General features: G+C 43.8%; 1 protein-coding gene across 2 annotated transcripts in view; it reads right to left on the reverse strand.

Moving 5' to 3' along the window:
* Window positions 1–21,521, reverse strand: part of LOC120030785 (AP-2 complex subunit beta) — a 69,371-nt gene extending 47,850 nt beyond the window's left edge. For both annotated transcript variants that reach the window (XM_038976230.1, XM_038976222.1), the window contains exons 1-13: window positions 21,394–21,521; window positions 20,779–20,830; window positions 20,390–20,495; window positions 19,743–19,878; window positions 19,214–19,459; window positions 17,205–17,395; window positions 8,114–8,335; window positions 3,449–3,569; window positions 2,229–2,324; window positions 1,924–2,039; window positions 1,546–1,711; window positions 845–943; window positions 396–655 (exon numbers count right to left, since the gene is read on the reverse strand). In XM_038976230.1, the coding sequence (XP_038832158.1) occupies window positions 396–655; window positions 845–943; window positions 1,546–1,711; window positions 1,924–2,039; window positions 2,229–2,324; window positions 3,449–3,569; window positions 8,114–8,335; window positions 17,205–17,395; window positions 19,214–19,459; window positions 19,743–19,878; window positions 20,390–20,495; window positions 20,779–20,815 (1,796 nt within the window). In that variant the 5' untranslated portion in view covers window positions 20,816–20,830; window positions 21,394–21,521. The remainder of the gene's footprint in view (window positions 1–395; window positions 656–844; window positions 944–1,545; window positions 1,712–1,923; window positions 2,040–2,228; window positions 2,325–3,448; window positions 3,570–8,113; window positions 8,336–17,204; window positions 17,396–19,213; window positions 19,460–19,742; window positions 19,879–20,389; window positions 20,496–20,778; window positions 20,831–21,393) is intronic.
* Window positions 21,522–22,022: the final 501 nt, after the last annotated feature.

Below are 22,022 nucleotides of genomic sequence, written 5' to 3' on the forward strand. Positions count from 1 at the left end.
CCCCCATTGATTTTGTTATAATGTTTGAGTCACTCAGATAGCATAAGAGGGCATAAATGTTCTCTCAGCCCTACGTCGAAATGTGTAGAATTGCAGGAAACTAGTTTTACAACTAATCTTCTCTCTGCCCCATGGCAAAACGTGTAGAATTGCAGGAAATTGGCTTTAAAACAGCAACATTATGTATCTGCATCCAAGAGGGCCTCTAAATTTAGGTCGGAGACAGCGCTATTGCCACGCCCACTATGGGAGAACAGATGTTGGTATTTGTGTGTAAGCAATGATAGCCTTTGTGTTGTGCTAGAGGGGGAGGGAAGCTTTATTTGGGGGTTAGGTGAGTGTCTGTCTTCCTGGGACTTAGGTAACTGAGTAACTTTCTCATAACTGTGTCTCACCTGCCGTGCTGGATGGGCAGGTGCTTGCGGTGGATGCCGTGGCTACCCTCCACGAAGGCGTTGGGGGGCTTGTGGTAGACGGAGGCCAGGGAGCCAATGTGGCAGATGAGTTCATCCAGCAGGGTGGGCTCAATCAGGTCCGTCTCCTCCGAGATCAGGGGCTTCTCGGACAAGACCACCTCCTTGGCAGTCACCGGGTCGGTGGACAGCAGGCGCCAGTAGATGTAACCCCTGTCACGTAGGTCAGGGTTGTCAGAATCCTAGGAGGACACAAGGGGAAGGAATCACAGTGGTGAATAGACAGTGTTGAGTTGAAGTTTGAGACAGTTTGAAGCAAAAGAGGGAGATATATTGGTGTGTGTCTCTGTGTGTGTGTGTGTGTGTCTCTCTGTGTGTGTGTGTGTGTGTGTGTATGTGTGTATGTGTATGTATATATATATATATGTCACCTGTGTGGCCAGACTAAGGACCTGCTGCACCAGCTCCTGAGTCTCAGAGGGTTTCTTGAGGAATAGTTTGACAATGGCCGTCAGAAGAGTGAGCTGGACCTGAAACACAACACACCCCCAAGACTGTGAATGGTCTGACCCCACAACCCAGATAATAAAGGTAATTATTGTTAGGGTGGGGCCAAATCAACTCCTAGCCACAAGGCACGTGTAGATCTGAAAGGATGGCTTTAATGAAAGCAATATAGCAGAAATTACAGACAAGGGCAAGGTGGAGATCTTACCATATTCAATCCAGTCTTTGCCCTAGATTAATTTCCAAGCAGGGTCTAATAGTCCCAAAGGCAACAAAGAGGCCATCTGGCATTAAGATTGTCAAATGAAACTAACAAGGTAAAACATTGATCCAATCTTTTCAGATTTATATTAATGGTCTTGCGGGGTAGAATTAGATTATAAATTGCAGACGTCAACTGACTGGGTGCTCTGCTCTGGGACAACTGACCTGGGTGCTCTGCTCTGGGACAACTGACCTGGGTGCTCTGCTCTGGGACAACTGACCTGGGTGCTCTGCTCTGGGACAACTGACATGGGTGCTCTGCTCTGGGACAACTGACCTGGGTGCTCTGCTCTGGGACAACTGACCTGGGTGCTCTGCTCTGGGACAACTGACCTGGGTGCTCTACTCTGGGACAACTGACCTGGGTGCTCTCGTCGTGGAAGCCCTCCAGGAAGCTCTCCAGCAACTCGTCGGCGTTGTCGATCCTCTCAGCGTACTCGCCCACGATCCAGATCATGGCGGCGCGAGCATCCGGCTCGTCCAGAGAGTCCAGGTTCTCACACAGCGTGGCGATGATGCTCTCATACCTGAAGAGATAGAGAGAGAACACAAAGGGTCAGGGTATATACTAGTGTCTGTCTGGGCCTTGGGATATACACAGCTATTGTATATACACAGACAGGGGCGGTATAGGTCCTATTGAGGAAAATAAATATCTTATATCTATCCATCTTCATTGATAATATATCTATCCATCTTCATTGATAATTATCGGGGATGGAGGGAAAAGGACACCTACTTGTTGGGGTATTTGCGGAAGATGTCCCTGATGACCACGATGGCCTCCTGCACCACATAGTTGACTTTGGTCTGGATGAGGTCCAGCAGGGTGCTCACACAGCGCTCAGCAGATTGCTAACAGAGAGACAACAGGAACAAAGTCAACACCGACCAAACACAGATTTATTTGTTTAAATCAGTGGCCAAAGTACCTCGTTTAAACTCCTTCAAACAACTTCATAGATGGCACTTTTACGGAACAGCTATAAAATCTGATCAGAGACCCACTCTGCGTCCATCTATGATGGGGTCTCAGATTCCTACCTCTACTTTGATGGCACAGCGTCCGATGGCTCTCACTGCCTTACGCACAAAGTCAACATCCACCTCGGTGGCGTACTCCTTCAGCTCAGCCAACACCTGGGGAGAGAGCAGGGCATATGAGTGAAAAACATGACACACACACACATTTACACACAGTCACAGTGGGAGGACAAGCAAGCGTATTGACATTGTAAGAGAATGATTTGAGAAGACATGGATAAGGTTGGTGAATTATGTATGTATCCAAAGCTAAACTACCCAAGCCAAGGCTTGTCTTTTTACAGCAAAGGAAGCAAGCACATCCACTGTCCAAAACATGTGTTCATTAAGGCATCATCTGACAGCATGCCTGTCAGAGTACCATTAGGAGTGACGCATTGGGATGTGAACATGTCTGTCGAAATAAGTCTTCAATATAAACTAAGTATACAAAACGTTAAGAACACCTTCTCTATCCATGACATAGACTAACCAGGTGAATCGAGGTGACAGCTATGATCCCTTATTGATGTCACTTGTTAAATTCACTTCAGTGTAAATGGAGGAGACAGGTTAAAGAAGGATTTTTAAGCCTTGAGACAAGTGAGACATGGACTGTATATGTGTGCCATTCAGAGGGTGAAAGGGCAAGACAACAACATGTAAGTGCCTTTAAACAGGGTATGGTAGCAGGTGCCAGGCGCACCGGTTTGTGTCAACAACTGCAGCTCTGCTGGGTTTTACACGCTTAACGGTTTCCTGGGTGTATCAAGAATTGTCCACCACCCACAAGACATCCAGCCAACTTGACACAACTGTGGGAAGCATTGGAGTCAGCATGGTCCAGCATCCCTGTGGAACGCTTTCGACACCTTGTAGAGTCCATGCCCCAACAGAGGGGGAACTCAATATTAGGAAGGTGTACCTAAAGTTTGGTATACTCAGTGTTTTGGTGCAGCTGAACAGATGAATGCAAATCTGGGCTAGCTCCTGTTGTTTTCTAAGGGCCGTGTTCTTATGTTAACAAAACTGTATATTTTTGTGGGCCAATAACATTATTCTAAGTCAAACGGATACAGTATGAAAAACAAACAAAACATATATAGCATGGAGCCATCTTGCCCAAAGATGGTTTTCTGTGTAGAGTGACTAAGTATAAAATGATGTACAGCAAATCATGAGAAATGAACACCCTAATATAGACTTCCATTCAGTAAGGTATGGAGTTCCATAAGCAGTACCTGGGCTATGTTGGCCTGGGAGGCCAGGCGAATCATGATATCCAGTTTCTCCAATTTGACGTAGATGGGGTCGTTGTACTTGACAAAGAACACCTTGATCTCCTGCTTCAGGATCTCAGGCCTAAATAGTAGAGATTACATTTATAATGGGAACAGAACAACTCTATATGTCTATCTATGTGGTCCTGATCTGAACCCACAGAGCTGAGAGATGGGAAAGGTACATTGGAAGAGAAATGCTGTCATCTAGTGGCTAGGAAGTGAGGAGGACACAAAACGAAAACATGGTGCCAAGACATAACATGGTCCAATGCAGCCGCTTTTATCTCAACATCAAATCATTTCTCTGTAAAAATGAAGTAACTTACTGTGACTGCCTTAAATAAAATGGTTAAAAAAAAGGTATACAAAATGCTTCTTAGCATAGAGCAAGCAAGAATTTTGCTAGGACTGTCTGGGAGTGGTCTGAGTGGGAGGAGAAAACCAAAAACTAGCTGTTATTGGCAGAGAAGTTTGAAACTAACTTGGTTATTGGTCTATTAAGTCAAAGTCGCAGGTCCATTATGATGTTCTGAGAGAGCAACTTAGCATATATAACAAGGCAATTAGAAATGCCAGACAGACTCATTTTTCTAAATTGATCACTAATAATCAGAATAATTCAAAAGTGCTCTTCTCGACCATTGATGGTCTGATAAATCTTACCCCCGCAAACCTATGTGAACTTTCCAAACGTGATGAGTTTGGCTAGGTATCAGTCAAGCAAGACCTGCTGAGAAGTTTTATGATATGTGCCTTAGCCTACCACGCAAAGGCACTATGGATTTATTTTCCATGGTTGACACCGACATGCTCAGGAAAGTGATAACACAAGCCTTCTAGATCCTATCTCCACCACCTTCTTCAAAACTGTTTTTAATTGCATATATGAAGAAGGGCAAGCTATTGTTCACAGGCACTTTCCCCACTGCACTAAAAACTGCTATGGTGAAACCCCTTCTGAAGAAAATAAATCTAGTTTCTTCAGCTCTTAGAAATGTTCAACCAATCTCCAACCTTCCATTCTTAAGCAAAATTCTGTAGAAATAGGTTTTCAAACAGCAAAATAATTTTTTAAGTGCAAACTGTATTTTGGAAAAATTCCAATCTGGTTTTCGTGCCCACCACAGCACAGAGACCGTTTTAGTTAAAGTGGTAAATTATCTTTGTGCCAACACAGATGCCAAACAGCTCTCTGTCCTTGTACTCTTGGATTTAAGTGCAGCATTTGACACTGGTGACCATGATGTCCTTCTGGACAGACTGGAGAGGTGGGTTGGCCTCTCCGGTCCTGTTCAAAATTGGTTTAACACCTATTTAACTGCTGGAGAGTTTGTCACCCTTGGTAAAATTAACTCAAGAGAAAATACATATCACGTGGCGTTCCACAAGGTTAGATTTTAGGTCCGGAAAAGTTCCGTTTATATACAGTATGTTACCCCTTAGCAGCGTTTTTCAGAAAGCACAGTATTGATTTTCACTGCTAGTAGGATGATACACAACTTTACATTTCTGTGTCACCAGAGGATTTTAGCTCCACTGATAAATTATTAGACTGTACTACTAACTTAAATACTTGGATGGCTCACAACTTTCTCCAGCTAAATCAATACAAGACCAAGGTACTTACTGTTGGAGCCAAAGCACAGAGAGGATCTGGTCGCACATTTTAATTCACTGGCAATAAAGATAAAACACCAGGTAAAACACCTGGGTGTCATTTTAGATTCTGAATTCAACTTCGAATCATACATTAGGAATGTGACCAAAATAGCTTTTTACCAGCTGAGGAACATTGCCAAGCAATTTCTGATCGTAGGCTGATACTGTAATACTCTCCTGGCTGGTCTACCCAAGAAAAGCCATTGGTCAACTGCAAAACATACAGAATGCTGCAGCACGGGTACTGTCCAAGACCAGACGGAAAGCACACATTTACACCGGTTTTAAGGTCTCTGCAATGGCTGCCTGTGAGTTTTATAATTAATTTTAAAAAGTACTTTATTGGTTTTTAAATCAATCTACGATTGTGCACCCCAATACATGTCAGGCATGCTTTTAAGTTATGCACCCAGTAGGTCTCTCCGGTCCTCTGGCACTGGGCTTTTAACTTTCCCAAAGTCTAGGACCAAGAGGCATGGAGAGGCAACATTTAGTTATTATGCTCCCAGCCTCTGGAATAGCCTGCCAGAGAACCTGAGGGGGGACAAACTGTGGACGTACAGTACCAGTCAAAAGTTTAGACACACCTACTCATTCCAGGGGTTTTCCTTGAATTTTTACTATTTTCTACATTGTAGAATAATAGTGAAGACATCAAAACTATGAAATAACACATATGGAATCATGTAGTAACCAAAACAAACGTTTGACTGGTACTGTATTTAAAAGAGATCTTAAAAACACACCTTTTAAGCTTTGCTTTTCCTTAGGGTGCTTTTTAGTCTTTCAATTTTTATTGTTCTTATGTTTTTGTTAATCCTTATGTTTGTTGTGTAGTGTGTATACATATATATATATATATATATATATATATATATATATATACACACATACATATATACACACATACATATATACATATACACATATACATATACATATATACATATATACACACTGCTCAAAAAAATAAAGGGAACACTTAAACAACACAATGTAACTCCAAGTCAATCACACTTCTGTGAAATCAAACTGTCCACTTAGGAAGCAACACTGATTGACAATAAATTTCACATGCTGTTGTGCAAATGGAATAGACAAAAGGTGGAAATTATAGGCAATTAGCAAGACACCCCCAAAAAAGGAGTGATTCTGCAGGTGGTGACCACAGACCACTTCTCAGTTCCTATGCTTCCTGGCTGATGTTTTGGTCACTTTTGAATGCTGGCGGTGCTCTCACTCTAGTGGTAGCATGAGACGGAGTCTACAACCCACACAAGTGGCTCAGGTAGTGCAGTTCATCCAGGATGGCACATCAATGCGAGCTGTGGCAAAAAGGTTTGCTGTGTCTGTCAGCGTAGTGTCCAGAGCATGGAGGCGCTACCAGGAGACAGGCCAGTACATCAGGAGATGTGGAGGAGGCCGTAGGAGGGCAACAACCCAGCAGCAGGACCGCTACCTCCGCCTTTGTGCAAGGAGGTGCACTGCCAGAGCCCTGCAAAATGACCTCCAGCAGGCCACAAATGTGCATATGTCTGCTCAAACGGTCAGAAACAGACTCCATGAGGGTGGTATGAGGGCCCGACGTCCACAGGTGGGGGTTGTGCTTACATACATTTTGCAGGGCTTTTGCAGGGCTCTGGCAGTGCACCTCCTTGCACAAAGGCGGAGGTAGCGGTCCTGCTGCTGGGTTGTTGCCCTCCTACGGCCTCCTCCACATCTCCTGATGTACTGGCCTGTCTCCTGGTAGCGCCTCCATGCTCTGGACACTACGCTGACAGACACAGCAAACCTTTTTGCCACAGCTCGCATTGATGTGCCATCCTGGATGAACTGCACTACCTGAGCCACTTGTGTGGGTTGTAGACTCCGTCTCATGCTACCACTAGAGTGAGAGCACCGCCAGCATTCAAAAGTGACCAAAACATCAGCCAGGAAGCATAGGAACTGAGAAGTGGTCTGTGGTCACCACCTGCAGAATCACTCCTTTTTTGGGGGTGTCTTGCTAATTGCCTATAATTTCCACCTTTTGTCTATTCCATTTGCACAACAGCATGTGAAATTTATTGTCAATCAGTGTTGCTTCCTAAGTGGACAGTTTGATTTCACAGAAGTGTGATTGACTTGGAGTTACATTGTGTTGTTTAAGTGTTCCCTTTATTTTTTTGAGCAGTGTATATACACATATATATATATACAAACACAAAAAATGAAAATAAAAAACAGTGAAAATAAAAACAGAAATATATATTTTCACTATTTTTTATTTTAAATTTTTCCTGTGAAGGACATTGCATGTCTGAAATGGCCTGTATAAATAAAGCTTGATTTGATTAACTGATTTACCTGGTGCCTGGTGATGTCACCAGGCAGGCCAAAACGCCATGCAAACAAAACAGGATGACCTTTCAGGCAGTCTTTTCATTTTCACAATTTCACAGTATTATTCCAACCTCAGTGTGGAAATATTTGTATTTATTTATTTAACCTTTATTTAACTATGCAAATCAGTTAAGAACAAATTCTTATTTACAATGACGGCCTACCCCAGCCAAAACCTAACCCGGATGACGCTGGGCCAAATTGTTCTTAACTGACTTGCCTAGTTAAATAAAGGTTAAATAAATAAATACAAATATTTCCACACTATGAGGTTGGAATAAAAATTATATTGACGAGAGAAAAAACAAACAATTTAATTCATTTTACAATAAGGCTGCAACCTAACAAAATGTGGAAAAAGTCAATGGGGTCTGAATACTTGCACTGTATATATAAAACACAGAAAAATCATATTTTTTTACTTCACTGGCCTTATCCAACACCAAACATTCCACATCACTGAGGATTAATTTAGAAAGTGATAAACTAAACACATTTTGATGGATTGCGCTGTTCCAGCCCTGATCCCTTGGAGGCTAGCAATAACTTATCATTAATGTTGAGTGTAAATTTCCCACTGACCTTTTCTGGACGATGAGGTTGATGTTCCTGAGGGCCACATACTGGACCTCTGGCTCCCCAGAGAGCAGGGTGACCAGCGGTGGGGACAGCTTCTTCAGCAGGGTGTTGTAGTAGTCCGACTCCTTGGGCAGAAGCTCCAGGAACTTCATCAGCACCTTAACGGCCGACAGCACCACCGCTGAGTTGGCATGGGAGAGACGGGGAGTGACACGCTCGCAGATGCTGGAAAATAAAGAGGACAGGTGGGTTTATTAGTGCAATCTATATTACAAAGGATTTAAAGGTTGACAACACCATAAGTGATTTTAGTGCACAAAACGCAGCAGTTTACTTCAGATGCAATAAACATCTGGTAGAGATTTAGTACACAGGACTTATTGTGGAGATTTATCACAACTCCCTTTACAGGACATAACTAATTGGTACATAACAAATAGCTCAGATATTGTGTGTGCATGTGTGTGTCACCAGATCTCAACCCAATTGAACACTTATGGGAGATTCTGGAGCGGAGCCTGAGACAGTGTTTTCTACCACCATCAACAAAACACCAAATTATGGAATTCCACATGGAAGAATGGTGTCGCAACCCTTCAATAGAGTTCCAGACACTTGTAGAATCTATGCCAAGGCACATTGAAGCTGTGGTGGCCCAATGCCCTATAAAGACACTTTATGTTGGTGTTTCCTTTATTTTGGCAGTTACCTGTATCGATCTCAATGCAATACTGAATTCCATGGTTGCCTTGGTAGTTCACTCCTGCAAACGTATCCTTAATTATTTGTTTTAGGTGTTTATGTGCATTGTTTTTCTCAACTTATTTTTTATATAGCTAATCAAGTAGTGCATTTTTTCCCCCTCAACAGCATTAAATTAGTTAACATATTTGACTACTTCTCCAACCAAATAGCTAATTGTTTGGATTCAAATACCAGCTCAGATCCTCCGAGATCCTCATCTCTTCTTATCTCATCTCCCATTTATTGGATCAAAGGCTGGACCAAAAGATACAGAAATGGCAGCAACTATAACTCACTACACCCAAAGATTCCTCAGAAGTTTTTGACATGTTAAAACAACCCTGTGCAGGGAGATGAAGAACAGCCTTATGCAATACAGAATCCTGTGGTGGAAATTACAACATGATGTTATTCACATGACTTTATATTAGAATGTATTCTTGTATTAGTACTTTCAACACTTTGTCTGTTCTTCTGAGAGAAGCCTCTGAGGCTTAACGCTGACAGTTGATTTACAATGCCTTGGTGATAAAACCTAAAGACTGCATTCCATTTCATGATTAGTGTTGTGAAATGCTGGCCTGTCTGCCAGTGCCAGGCAAACCCTCCTTCCAGTTTATTTCTCCCACATTGCAGATGAACACTGGACTTCATCATTTGAGGGAAGGACCTAGTGTCCTATGTTGCATTAGTATTTCTGTATAAACAAGTAGTAAAAGACCTAGAGATTGACATTTGGCACCATGTAAATCTTGCTGTCTGTTGCTTGATATCACAATTTACCTTTGAATAATTCTACACATCTGTTGTTTGTCATGAACATTCAGGAGGATATACTTTGCTATAAAGAGCTGTAACCCAAATATTTTTCGTTGGGCTCTCAGGAATCACTTAAGGGTGGTCGTTGACCACTCCGTTATTGCAATAATTAATAATAAAGTTTGATTGTTTTGAAGAAATCTAAAAGTCTCTCAGAAATATTCCACGACAATCCTCAAGAAAAAAATGCTGAAAAAACACATGTCTATTGTGTGCAGTCACACTGCGAGCAGTACATCACGCACACCGAAGGTGGATAATAAAGGACACTGACCTGTTCTGCAGGCTGCCCCTTAGGCAACTTCCAAAGTTATTCAACTGGGCCTTTTAAATGCAAGATCCATAAACAACAAAGGGTTACTACTGAATGACACTGATAGAGGTCTAGACTTTCTCTGCCTTAGTAAAACTTGGCATCAGCCCAATGAGTACATATCCCTCAAACAATGCACTCCATCTGGCAACACCTACCTGGACTGTTCTCGCACATCTGGACATGGTGGTGGATTGGATGTAATCTGCAGGACTGACGGCACTGTGAAGTCTACACCAGTACCAGCAATCTCATGTTTTGAATGCATGGCTTTCAAGAGCACTGGCTCTGTATCAGTACTGGCTGTGCTGATTTATCGACCTCCGAAGCTCAACTCTGACTTTCTTGCGGAACTATCTGAGCTACTAACACTCCTGAGCCCTTTGTGCCCTGCTATGCTAGTGCTTGGTCATTTCAACATACATGTCGATTGCAGTCTCTCTACCGGCCTGGCTGATGTCCTGGACATCTTTGGACTCCAACAGCACTTGGACTTTGCCACAACAAAGGCCATACACTAGACCTGGTCTGTACTACAGGTGTGGAATTCGCCAAATTGGAAGGAAACGTGTCAGCGATGTCCGACCATAAACTCATCACCTTCCCCCTAGCTATTCCTCTACCCAGTCGGCCAAAGAAAGGCTCCATTCAGTTTAGTAGTCTGAAAACAAACACTGGCCAGCTTACTGAATCCATCTCCTACCTGCAAGTTACTGACTCGTGGCTCAACACAACACTGCATTGGCCTCCATACTGGATAAAGTTGCTCCTTTGGAAACCCGAATGGTGTCTTTCTACAAATCTTCTCCCTGGTACACTGAGGAGCAGAGCAACGCTCTCTGAAAGCAAATGGCCGTCGTCTAAACGGGGTCTAACTGTACATGCGCAGATGTATGAGCAACATCAGCAAGAATACAAACAAGCCTTAAATGCACATCGGACATCCTACTGTTCCTAACTGATCAGCAACGGCATTGGTAACTCCCTGTTTTCTACTGTGAGCAAGCTCCTCCAACCTATAGTCAATTCTGCTACCTCAGCCTCCCCAAGGTACAATCAATACCTGTGCTTCTTCCAAAGCAAAATTGAAAAAAATCAATAACACCATCCTGTCCTCTCCAGCCCCGGTAGTTGAGCTACTCAGTCATACGCTCCCTGAGTCAAGGTTCTCCACCTTCACCACAGTCACTGCAGCTGATGTAACCAAGCTAGTTAGGACAATGAGGCCCACCACTTGCTCCCCACCTCCCTATGACATGCTTACCTGCTCTGGAGCCTTTCTTCACAGAAATGATCAACAAGGACCTCATCACTGGATGTGTCCCTCAGCTCAAACTGGCCACAGTCAGACCAGTAACTGAAAAACCTGGATCTGACCCTGACAACCTCAAGAACTACAGGACTATTTCCAAGCTCCTCGAACGTACTGTTTCTAACTCCAAAACCATCCGGCCACTCACAACCTACTTGAGCCCTTCCAGCCGAGTTTGAAAGCTAGACACAGTGCCAACACTGCCCTGATAAGAGTCACCAATAACGACCTCATGAATGCTGACGCTGGGGCTGCCAGCATCCTCATTCTGCTGGACCTCAGTGCAGCATTACACGGTCAGCCATGCCATCCTACTGGACCGCATGGAGAAGCTCTTGGGCCTGTCAGACACTGTCCGGGACTATCTCACTGATCGCTACCAGTTTGTAGCCATCTGTCCTAGTAGGTCAGACAGTTGTGGTCTGACAGGGGGTCCCTCAAGACTCGGTCCTGGGACCACTACTGATTTGTATCTGCATGCTGCCACTGGGAAACATCTTGAGGAAACACAGACTGGGGTTTCACTTTTATGCTGACGCCACTCAGCTGTACGTTTCCACAAACACTGACAATGCCACTGCACTTTTGGTCAGCTGCCTGCAGGACATCAAAGCGTGGATGCAGTGAAGTTTCCCTCACTTAAACTGCAAAAACACAGAGGACGTACTGATTGGCACTGGCACAATTATAAACAACATCAGCAGCTACAGCCTCAATATTGTTGGTGTCAAAGTCACCCCCTACAGTGAGGTTCACAACCTGGGTCTGATATTTGACAGTCACCCCTCGTTTGAGGCCCACATCAACAGTATGACCAAAGTCACATTTTTCCATCAACAGAACATTGGCTGGTTACGACCTATGCCATCACAAACTGGAGCTCCTTTATTTCATCCCGTCTGGACTATTGTAATGCCCTTTTTGTTGGCGCATATGCCAAGTGCCTAATCAGACTACAATATCTCCAGAACTGTGATGCACATGTCCTCACCCACACCACCTCCGACAAGCACCTCACTCCAGTGCTGTTCAACCTCCACTGGCTCCGAATATGCCCACGTATCGACTACAAAATCCTGGTTCAATCCTACCAAGCTATCCACAACTCTGGACCCAAGTACCTGTCTGATCTCATTTTACTCTCCTGCCCCACACGCACCCTTCGCTCCTCCAGGTTCATCTCCCTTCGGCAGCCCCGCAGCAGACTAAAAACTATCGATGACAGGGCTTTCAGTTGCGCGGCTCCGGAACGCACTTCCAGACACTATTAGGGCTGCAAAGTCTCTGTCCACCTTTTAGTCACAACTCAAGACCACACTGTTCAGAAAAGCAGGACCTTTGCTAATTCTGTTCTCATGTCCTCCGGATCTGCGACACCTGTATATAGCTTTGATTGTTGTTTGTGTTCTATGTTTTGGATTGTGTTGTTATAGTTGTAGTAGAAGTAGTACACTATATATACACAAAGGTATGTGGACACCCATTCAAATGAGTGGATTTGTCTATTTCAGCCACATCCGTTGCTGACAGGTGTATTAAATCGAGCACACAGCCATGCAATCTCCATAGACAAACATTAGCAGTAGAATGGCCTTACTGAACAGCTCAGTGACTATCAATGCGGCCCCATCATAGGATGCTACCTTTCCAACAAGTCAGTTCATCAAATTTCTGCCCTGTTAGAGCTACCCCGGTCAACTGTACGCGCTGTTATTATGAAGTGGAAAAGTCTAGTAGCAACAACAGCTCAGCTGAGAAGTGGTAGGCCACAAAAGAATGCTGTTCATCGACTACTGCTCAGCATTTAACACCAGAGTACCCTCCAAACTCGTCATTAAGCTCGATACCCTGGGTCTCGACCCCGCCCTGTGCAACTGGGTCCTGGACTTTGATGGGACGCCCCCAGGTGGTGAGGGTAGGAAAAAACATCTCCATCCGCTGATCCTCAACACTGGGGCCCCACAAGGGTGCGTTCTCAGCCCTCTCCTGTACTCCCTGTTCACCCATGACTGCGTGGCCATGCACGCCTCCAACTCAATCATCAAGTTTGCAGATGACACTATAGTGGTAGGCTTGATTACCAACACCGATGAGACAGCCTACAGGGTGGAGGTGAGGGCCCTCGGAGTGTGGTGTCAGGAAAATAACCTCACACTCAACGTCAACAAAACGAGATGATCGTGGACTTCAGGAAACAGCAGAGGGAGCACCCCCCTATCCACATCGACGGGACAGTAGTGGAGAAGGTGGAAAGTTAAGTTCCTCGGCGTACACATCACGGACAAACTGAAATGGTCCACCCACACAGACAGTGTGGTGAAGAAGGTGCAATACCGCCTCTTCAACCTCAGGAGGCTGAAGAAATTTGGCTCGTCACCAAAAACACTCAAACTTTTACAGATGCACAATCGAGAGCATCCTGTCGGGCTGCATCACTGCCTGGTACGGCAACTGCTCCGCCCACAACCGTAAGGCTCTCCAGAGAGGCAAACTACCTTCCCTCCAGGACACCTACAGCACAGGAGGGCCAAAAAGATCATCAAGGACAACAACCACCCGAGCCACTGCCTGTTCACCCCGCTATCATACAGAAGGCGAGGTCAGTACAGATGCATCAAAGCTGGGACCGAGAGACTGAAAAACAGCTTCTATCTCAAGGCCATCAGACTGTTAAACAGCCATCACTAACATTGAGTGGCTGCTGCCAACATACTGACTCAAATCTCTAGCCACTTTAATAATAAAAAATTGGATGTAATAAATGTATCACTAGTCACTTTAAACAATGCCACTTTCTATAATGTTTACATACCCTACATTGCTCATCTCATATGTAGATACTGTACTCTATACCATCTACTGCATCTTGCCTATGCCGTTCAGCCATCGCTCCTCCATACATTTATATGTACATATTCATTCCTTTACACTTGTGTGTATAAGGTAGTTGTTGTGAGATTATTTGTTAGATATTACTGCATGGTCAGAACTAGAAGAACAAGCATTTCGCTACACTCGCATTAACATTTGCTAACCATGTGTATGTGACCAATAAAATTTGATTTGATAAGCTCACAGAACGGGACCGTCAAGAGCTGAAGCGTGTAAAAATCATCTGTCCGTGGTTGCAACACTTACTACCGAGTTCCAAACTGCCTCTGGAAGCAACGTCAGCACAAGAACTGTTCGTCGGGAGCTTCATGAAATGGGTTTCCATGGCCGAGCAGCCCCACACAAGCCTAAGATCACTGTGCGCAATGCCAAGTGTCGGCTGGAGTGGTGTCAAGCTCGATGCCATTGGACTCTAGAGCAGTGGAAATACGTTCTCTGGAGAGATAAATCACTCCTCACCATCTGGCAGTCCGACGGACGAATCTGGGTTTGGCGGATGCCAAGAAAACGCTACCTGCCCGAACGCATAGTGCCAACTGTAAAGTTTGGTGGAGGAGGAATAATGGTCTGGGTCTGTTTCTCATGGTTCAGGCTAGGACCCTTAGTTCCAGTGAAGGGAAATCTTAATGCTACAGCATACAGTGACATTCTAGAAGATTCTGTGCTTCCAAATCTGTGCCAACAGTTTGGGGAAGGCCCTTTCCTGTTTCAGCATGACAATACACCTGTGCGCAAAGTGAGGTCCATACAGACAAGGTTTGTCGAGATCGGTGTGGAAGAACTTGACTGGCCTGTACAGAGCATTGACCTCAAACCCATCGAACACCTTTGGGATGAATTGAACGCCAACTGCGAGCCTGGCCTAATCGCCCAACATCACTAATGCGCGTTGCTGAATGGAAGCAAGTCCCCGCAGCAATGTCCAACATCTAGTGGGAAGCCTTCCCAGAAGAGTGGAGGCTGTTATTACAGCAAAGGCAGGACCAACTCCAAATTAATGCCCATGATTTTGGAATGAGATGTTCGACGAGCAGGTGTCCACATACAGTGCCTTGCAAAAGTATTCATCCCCCTTGGCGTTTTCCCTTGTTTGTTGCATTACAACCTGTAATTTAAATGGATTTGGATTTCATGTAATGGACATACACAAAATAGTCCAAATTGGAGAAGGGAAATTAGAAAAAAAAATGTTTCAAAAAAATTCTAAAAAACTAAACAAATATGAAAAGTGGTGCATGCATATGTATTCACCCCCTTTGCTATGAAGCCCCTAAATAAGATCTGGTGCAACCAATTACCTTTAGAAGTCACATAATTAGTTCAATAAAGTCCACCTGTGTACAATCTAAGTGTCACATGATTGGTCACAAGATCTTAGTGTATTATTATATATATATAAAAATACACACACACACACCTGTTCTGAAAGGCCCCAGAGTGCGCAACAACACTAAGCAAGGGGCACCACCAAGCAAGCAGCACCATGAATACCAAGGAGCTCTCCAAACAGGTCAGGGACAAAGCTGTGGAGAAGTACAGATCAGGGTTGGGTTAAAAAAAAATATCAGAAACTTTGAACATCCCACGGAGCACCGTTAAATCCATTATTTAAAAAAAATGGAAAGAATATGGCACCACAATAAACCTGCCAAAAGAGGGCCGCCCACCAAAACTCACGGACCAGGCAAGGAGAGCTGCAAAGCTCCACCGCGGAGATTGGTGCATTTGTCAATAGGACCACTTTAAGCCATACACTCCACAGAGCCGGGCTTTACGGAAGAGTGGCCAGAAAAAATCTATTTCTTAAAGAAAAAAATAAGCCATCAAGGAAAACGCTATGTCTGGCGCAAACCCAACACCTGGTGGCTGCATCATGCTGTGGGGATATTTTTCCATCGGCAGGGAGTTTGAAACGGGTCAGAACTTAAGGAATGATGAATGGCGCTAAATACAGGGACATTCTTGAGGGAAACCTGTTTGTCTTCCAGAGATTTGAGACTGGGACGGAGGTTCACCTTCCAGCAGGACAATGACCCTAAGCATACTGCTAAAGCAACACTTGAGTGGTTTAAGGTGAAACATTTAAATGTCTTTGAATGGCCTAGTCAATACCCAGACCTCAATCCAATTGAGAATCTGCGGTATGACTTGAAGATTGCTGTACACCAGCAGAACCCATCCAACTTGAAGGAGCTGGAGCAGATTTGCCTTGAAGAATGGGCAAAAATTTCCAGATGTGCCAAGCTTATAGAGACATACCCCAAGAGACTTGCAGTTGTAATTGCTGCAAAAAGTGGTTCTACAACATGTTGACATTGTTGGGGTGAATAGTTATGCACGCTCATGTTCTGTTTTTTGTCTTATTTCATGTTTGTTTCACAATAAAAAATATTTAGCATCTTCAAAGTGGTAGGCATGTTGTGTAAATCAAATGATACAAACCCCCCAAAAATGTATTTTAATCCCAGGTTGTAAGGCAACAAAATAGGAAAAATGCCACGGGGGTGAATACTTTCGCAAGCCACTGTACATTTGGTCATTAGTGTATGTATGCGTATAAACATATCGGGATGAATATATGACATTTGGTGCATTTCTATAACCTATTTGGAATGATTGACGTGATACTCTGTAACCACATGTAAATACACTGCGAGGGTAAATAAACAGTGGAGCACAGCAATGTCTGTTTGTTTCCCTTGTATATATGTGTCACTCGTGTGTCCAAGACAGGACATTTCTTGGCTGGCAAGCATAAAGTAGAAGAAAATATACATTTCACAAGACAGCTTTTTGGGCAGCATAGTACCATGCAGCAGTATTTAGAAGTTGCAAACTAACATACAAAAGCTGGCCCACAAGAAAAAACTTGGATGAGTATTATATGTTACTCTGACAACTAAATCAGGTTTTAGTTCAGTTTCTATATAAACCTGGGAAAAAAGTTTTCAGAATGATAACATAACTCAATGAATCCACTTTGTTTGAGGTGACAACAAAAGATGTGTGCGTACCTCTGGGCCTCGCGCTCGTCTTTGGGGTTGTAGTTGGACAGGCAGTCCAAGATGAAGATCTGGCCCCACTCAGTGCACTCATTGAGGGCCGTCAGAAGCTTGTTGATGTTCTGGGGGTTGAGGTCCAGCAGGTTGCTGTTGGGGTGGGACTCACTGATCTCAGACAGAGCTGCCACTGCATTGGCCACCACCTGGAGGTTCAGATACAGTGATCAGTGGTCTGTCTTGTCTGCCAATGGACTTTCATCGGTGAAATAGGGTCAATCAAGAGAAACTGTTAAAACAGGTCCTCGAACAACACCCTTACAGGCTGTTATTAAATTACCCCAGGCCCCCGAAGTAGACAAGAAAAGTAAACAAAGACTGAAAATTTCGCCTGACATCTACACTACCGGTAAAAAGTTATAGAACACCTACTCATTCAAGGGTTTTTCTTTATGTTTTACTATTTTCTACATTGTAGAATAATAGTGAATACATCAAAACTATGAAATAACACATATGGAATCATGTAGTAACCAAAGTGTTAAACAAATCAAAATATATTTTATATTTGAGATCCTTCAAATAGCCACCATTTGCCTTGAAAACAGCTTTGCACACTCATGGCATTCTCTCAGCCAGCTTCGTGAGGTAGTCACCTGGAATGCATTTTAATTAACAGGTGTGCCTTCATAAAAGTTAATGTGGATTTTTTTCCTTCTTAATGTGTTTCAGCCAATCAGTTGTGCTGTGACAAGGTAGGGGGAGTATGATAGCCCTATTTGGTAAAAGACCAAGTCCATATTATGACAAGAACAGCTCAAATAAGCAAACAGAACCGACAGTCCATCATTACCTTAAGACATGAAGGTCAGTCAATAATGAACATTTCAAGAACTTTAAACGTTTCTTCAAGTGCAGTCACAAAAACCATCAAGCGCTATGATGAAACTGGCTCTCATGAGGACCACCACAGGAATGGAAGACCCAGAGTTACCTCTGCTGCAGAGAGATAAGTTCACTGGAGTTACCAGCCTCAGAAATTGCAGCCCAAATAAATGCTTCACAGAGTTCAAGTAACAGACACATCTCAACATCAACTGTTCAGAGGAGACTGCGTAAATCAGGCCTTCATGGTCAAATTGCGGCAAAAAAAACACTACTAAAAAAGACACAAATAAGAAAAGACTTGCTTGGGGCAAGAAACACAAGCAATGGACATCAGACCGGTGGAAATTTGTCCTTTGGTCTGAAATCCAAATCGGAGATGTTTGGTTCCAACCGCCGTCCCTTTGTAAAATGCGGTGTGGGTGAACGGATGATCTCCGCAATTGTATTTCCCACCGTAAGGCATGGAGGAGGTGGTGTTATGGTGTGGGGGTGCTTTGCTGGTGACACTGTGATTTATTTAGAATTCAAGGCACACTTAACCAGCATGGCTACCACAGCATTCTGCAGCGATACGCAATCCCATCTGGTTTGGGCTTAGTGGGACTATAATTTGTTTTTCAACAGGACAATGACCCAACACACCGCCAGGCTGTGTAAGGGCTATTTGACCAAGAAGGAGAGTGATGGAGTTCTGCATCAGATGACCTGGCCTCCACAATCCCCCGACCTCAACCAAATTGAGATGGTTTGGGATGAGCCGGACTGCAGTGAAGGAAAAGCAGCTAAGTGCTCAGCATATGTTGGAACTACTTCAAGACTGTTGGAAAAGCATTCCAAGTGAAGCTGGTTGAGAGAATGCCAAGAGTGTGCAAAGCTGTCATCAAGACAAAGGGTGGCTATTTGAAGAATCTCAAATATAAAATATATTTTGATTTTGATTTGTTTAACACTTTTTTGGTTACTACATGATTCCATATGTGTGATTTCATAGTTTTGATGTCTTCATTATTATTCTACAATGTAGAAAATAGCAAAAATAAAGAAAAACCCTTGAATGAGTAGGTGTTCTCAAACTTTTGACCAGTAGTGTACATAGTCTGGGCAGTGCCTAGGGGCCTACTGCCAGACTATCCTACCATGGGGTTGGAGTCGGCGATGAGGTCCCTAAGAGAATCCAGGAAGCCCTGGTCCTCCACCATCTGGGCGTTGATGTCATGGAGCTTTGCCACACACACCGCTGCCGTCTTCCTCACGTATGGGTCCTCGTCCTTTAGACACTTCCTCAGCGGCTCACACAGGTACTCTGTGATCTTGTCCACGCGGATGCAGCCCATGGTGCGCACGGCCAGGGCCCGGATCAGGGGGTTAGGGTCCTCACAGTCCTGAGGGAGAGAAAGGTGAGATATCTATGGACGGGGAAGTGCAGTATTGCAATGGCTAGGCTGTGTAATATGTTAACAGCCAAAGTAAATGGAAAACCAAGTAAATGTGTATTTTTATGTCAAATAAAAGGACATGCCTCTCGGCTGGTCGGTAGGTAATGCTGCATCCTCTGGCACACATGCCTAGTGCCGGCGTAGGTTTGAATCCAACCTACTGCCCTTTGATATCTCTCTCTCTCATAAAATACCTTTAAAAACATATTTAAAAAAGAAAAGGCCTTGCCTTGACAAAGCTGTTGACAGCCATGATGGCCATGTCAGGCTGGCTCTTAGCATAGTTCATCAGGTACAGGTAGACCAGCTTTTTCAGCTCCAGGTTGTCTGTCTGCATGCAGTTCACCACGTCTGGGAAGAGGGAGCTAAAGGACAGACAATTTTAGGTCCTAACTGTGCATGTGCACGGGTTCACTTCACGCTGTTACAATGTGGTAGCAACGGGACCAAAACAGAGGAGAAGTTTAGCTTTGCGCTTCAACGCTTCACTTATTGTGGAAATTGACCCACAATGCTGTTTACATTGTGCATTAAGGCCATATCAGGGAGTATACCATTAATAATAGAGATTATAATACATCATTTGCTAATTATAGACAAGTAGGCAATTCCTTTTTTATTTAAGTAAAAATAATTGCTGAGAAGTGTTTGGAGAGCAGAAGCTGCAGGCAGGTCAAATCAAATCAAATCGTATTGGTCACATACAGATGGTTAGCAGATGTTATTGCGAGTGAAGCGAAATGTTTGTGCTTCTAGTTCCAACAGTGCAGCAATATCTAACAAGTAATCTAACAATTCCAAGGTCATTAGATAATGTCAGAGGGATGAATGGTCAACACACAGAAGTGTCACAGGAAGCAATCAGCTGTATAGTACCTGACATCCTTGCCCACAGTCATAGCCGCAATGACCTTCTTCACCGCCTCCTTCCTCTTCTCTTTCTTCTCATTGTTAAGCTCTGCCTTCAGCTCAAATATCTCCCCTGTAACAGGATACAGATGCAGCATTAGCAAGAGTCCAGTGTGACAACAGAATGATGCTCTCATTCAGCAACCCTGGTTGAACAGTCAGCTCAGTTGTCAGCTTTGGCATAAACAGTTCAGCCTTCAGTGGTAATTTCATGCATCCTATTTCTGTGAGGAGAGTAGGAGCCAATCTATTTCCATTAAGAGTTATGTTGCACTTTCCTAATTGTAGGCATGCACTCATGATCAAGGGGACAATGTGTCATTGAAGACAATACCAATAACCGTTTTAAGACTCACCTTTTTTATTTGTTGTAAAATATTTTGAGTCAGTCATTGTTGTTCTTCAAATCTGTTACAGGGAAACATCCAGTATTAGAGGATAGAAAGGACACATCATTGGCCTATGATACAAAATATTATAGCTATATCTTTACTCTTGGCTTCTAAATGTTTTATATAGTTGAATGCAAGGGAACAAGCAAAGCAGAACTATAACAGCATCCCATGCCACTACGAGACCTCAGTTGTACGTCACAACAGCAGCACTTTCACTGGCTAATGTCGGTAGTTAACGTTAGCTAGTTTGCTAGTCTGTAAGGCAGTTTACTTCCCTTTATAATAACATTACATATGGAAAACATGTTTGTAAACAGACTAGTTATTATTATATATGTAGTTAGCTAGCTAAAAGCTCACAACAGAGCCAAGTGTTTCCAATTACAAGGCAAGTATTGTCTTGGGTGTGACCCCAGGCCCGTGGAGTAGGGAAAATATATGTCCTACTAAGCTAGCTAACGTTAGCTGGCTAGGGATGCTGGTAAGGCCTCTGTACTTCCAGCTAACTAGCGCTAGCTAGATACCATTAACGTTAAAACCACAACAAATCATCATTACAAATTGAAAGGTACAAACTTGTTTTGAGAGGTAATTTCAATAAGAAACTGCGTCGCTAGGGTGAGTGAAGCTATTCCAGATCTGGAAAGATGTTTTTGCTCCTTGATTGCCGCAGAGCGATAGCTAGCCGTGGAAAGATGGAGCACTCCCGGAAAAACAAAATGAGTGAAGGGTATCGGAGCCAGAAAGGCGTAACACCGGAAAACAGTTCATTTCGACCGGAAATAGCCGGACTATGTTTACAGAGGGACACGGAGTAGGTCACAAAGACGTTTTAATTAAATAATTGGCGATAGCTAGCTATACATGTGTAGTTTCGGTGGATAAAGTTGTGTGTGTCAACTGTAGGGATGTCCATGTTGCTGGGGACCGGAACTGTCCAGTGCGAGAGAGGCAGGTTGAAGTGGCCAGAGTAGCGCAGGTGTCGTATGCTGAGGCAGTGAAGAAAGTAGAGGAGGATGGGTCAAGGGTGAGGGATCCCAATGAGCAGTAGATTTGTGCCAGCACAGAGGGATAGGCCACGAGTGATATATTCAGTAAGGTTGGCTTCTTAGCATCCATAGCAATGGTTATCAACTGTACCGCAGAAATGGAACGTAAATCACAGAAAATACATGTGGTGGCCGCTGCAGAGAAGTATTTGGATA

Source organism: Salvelinus namaycush, chromosome 3, assembly GCF_016432855.1.
Source record: "Salvelinus namaycush isolate Seneca chromosome 3, SaNama_1.0, whole genome shotgun sequence".
NCBI lineage: Eukaryota > Metazoa > Chordata > Actinopteri > Salmoniformes > Salmonidae > Salvelinus > Salvelinus namaycush.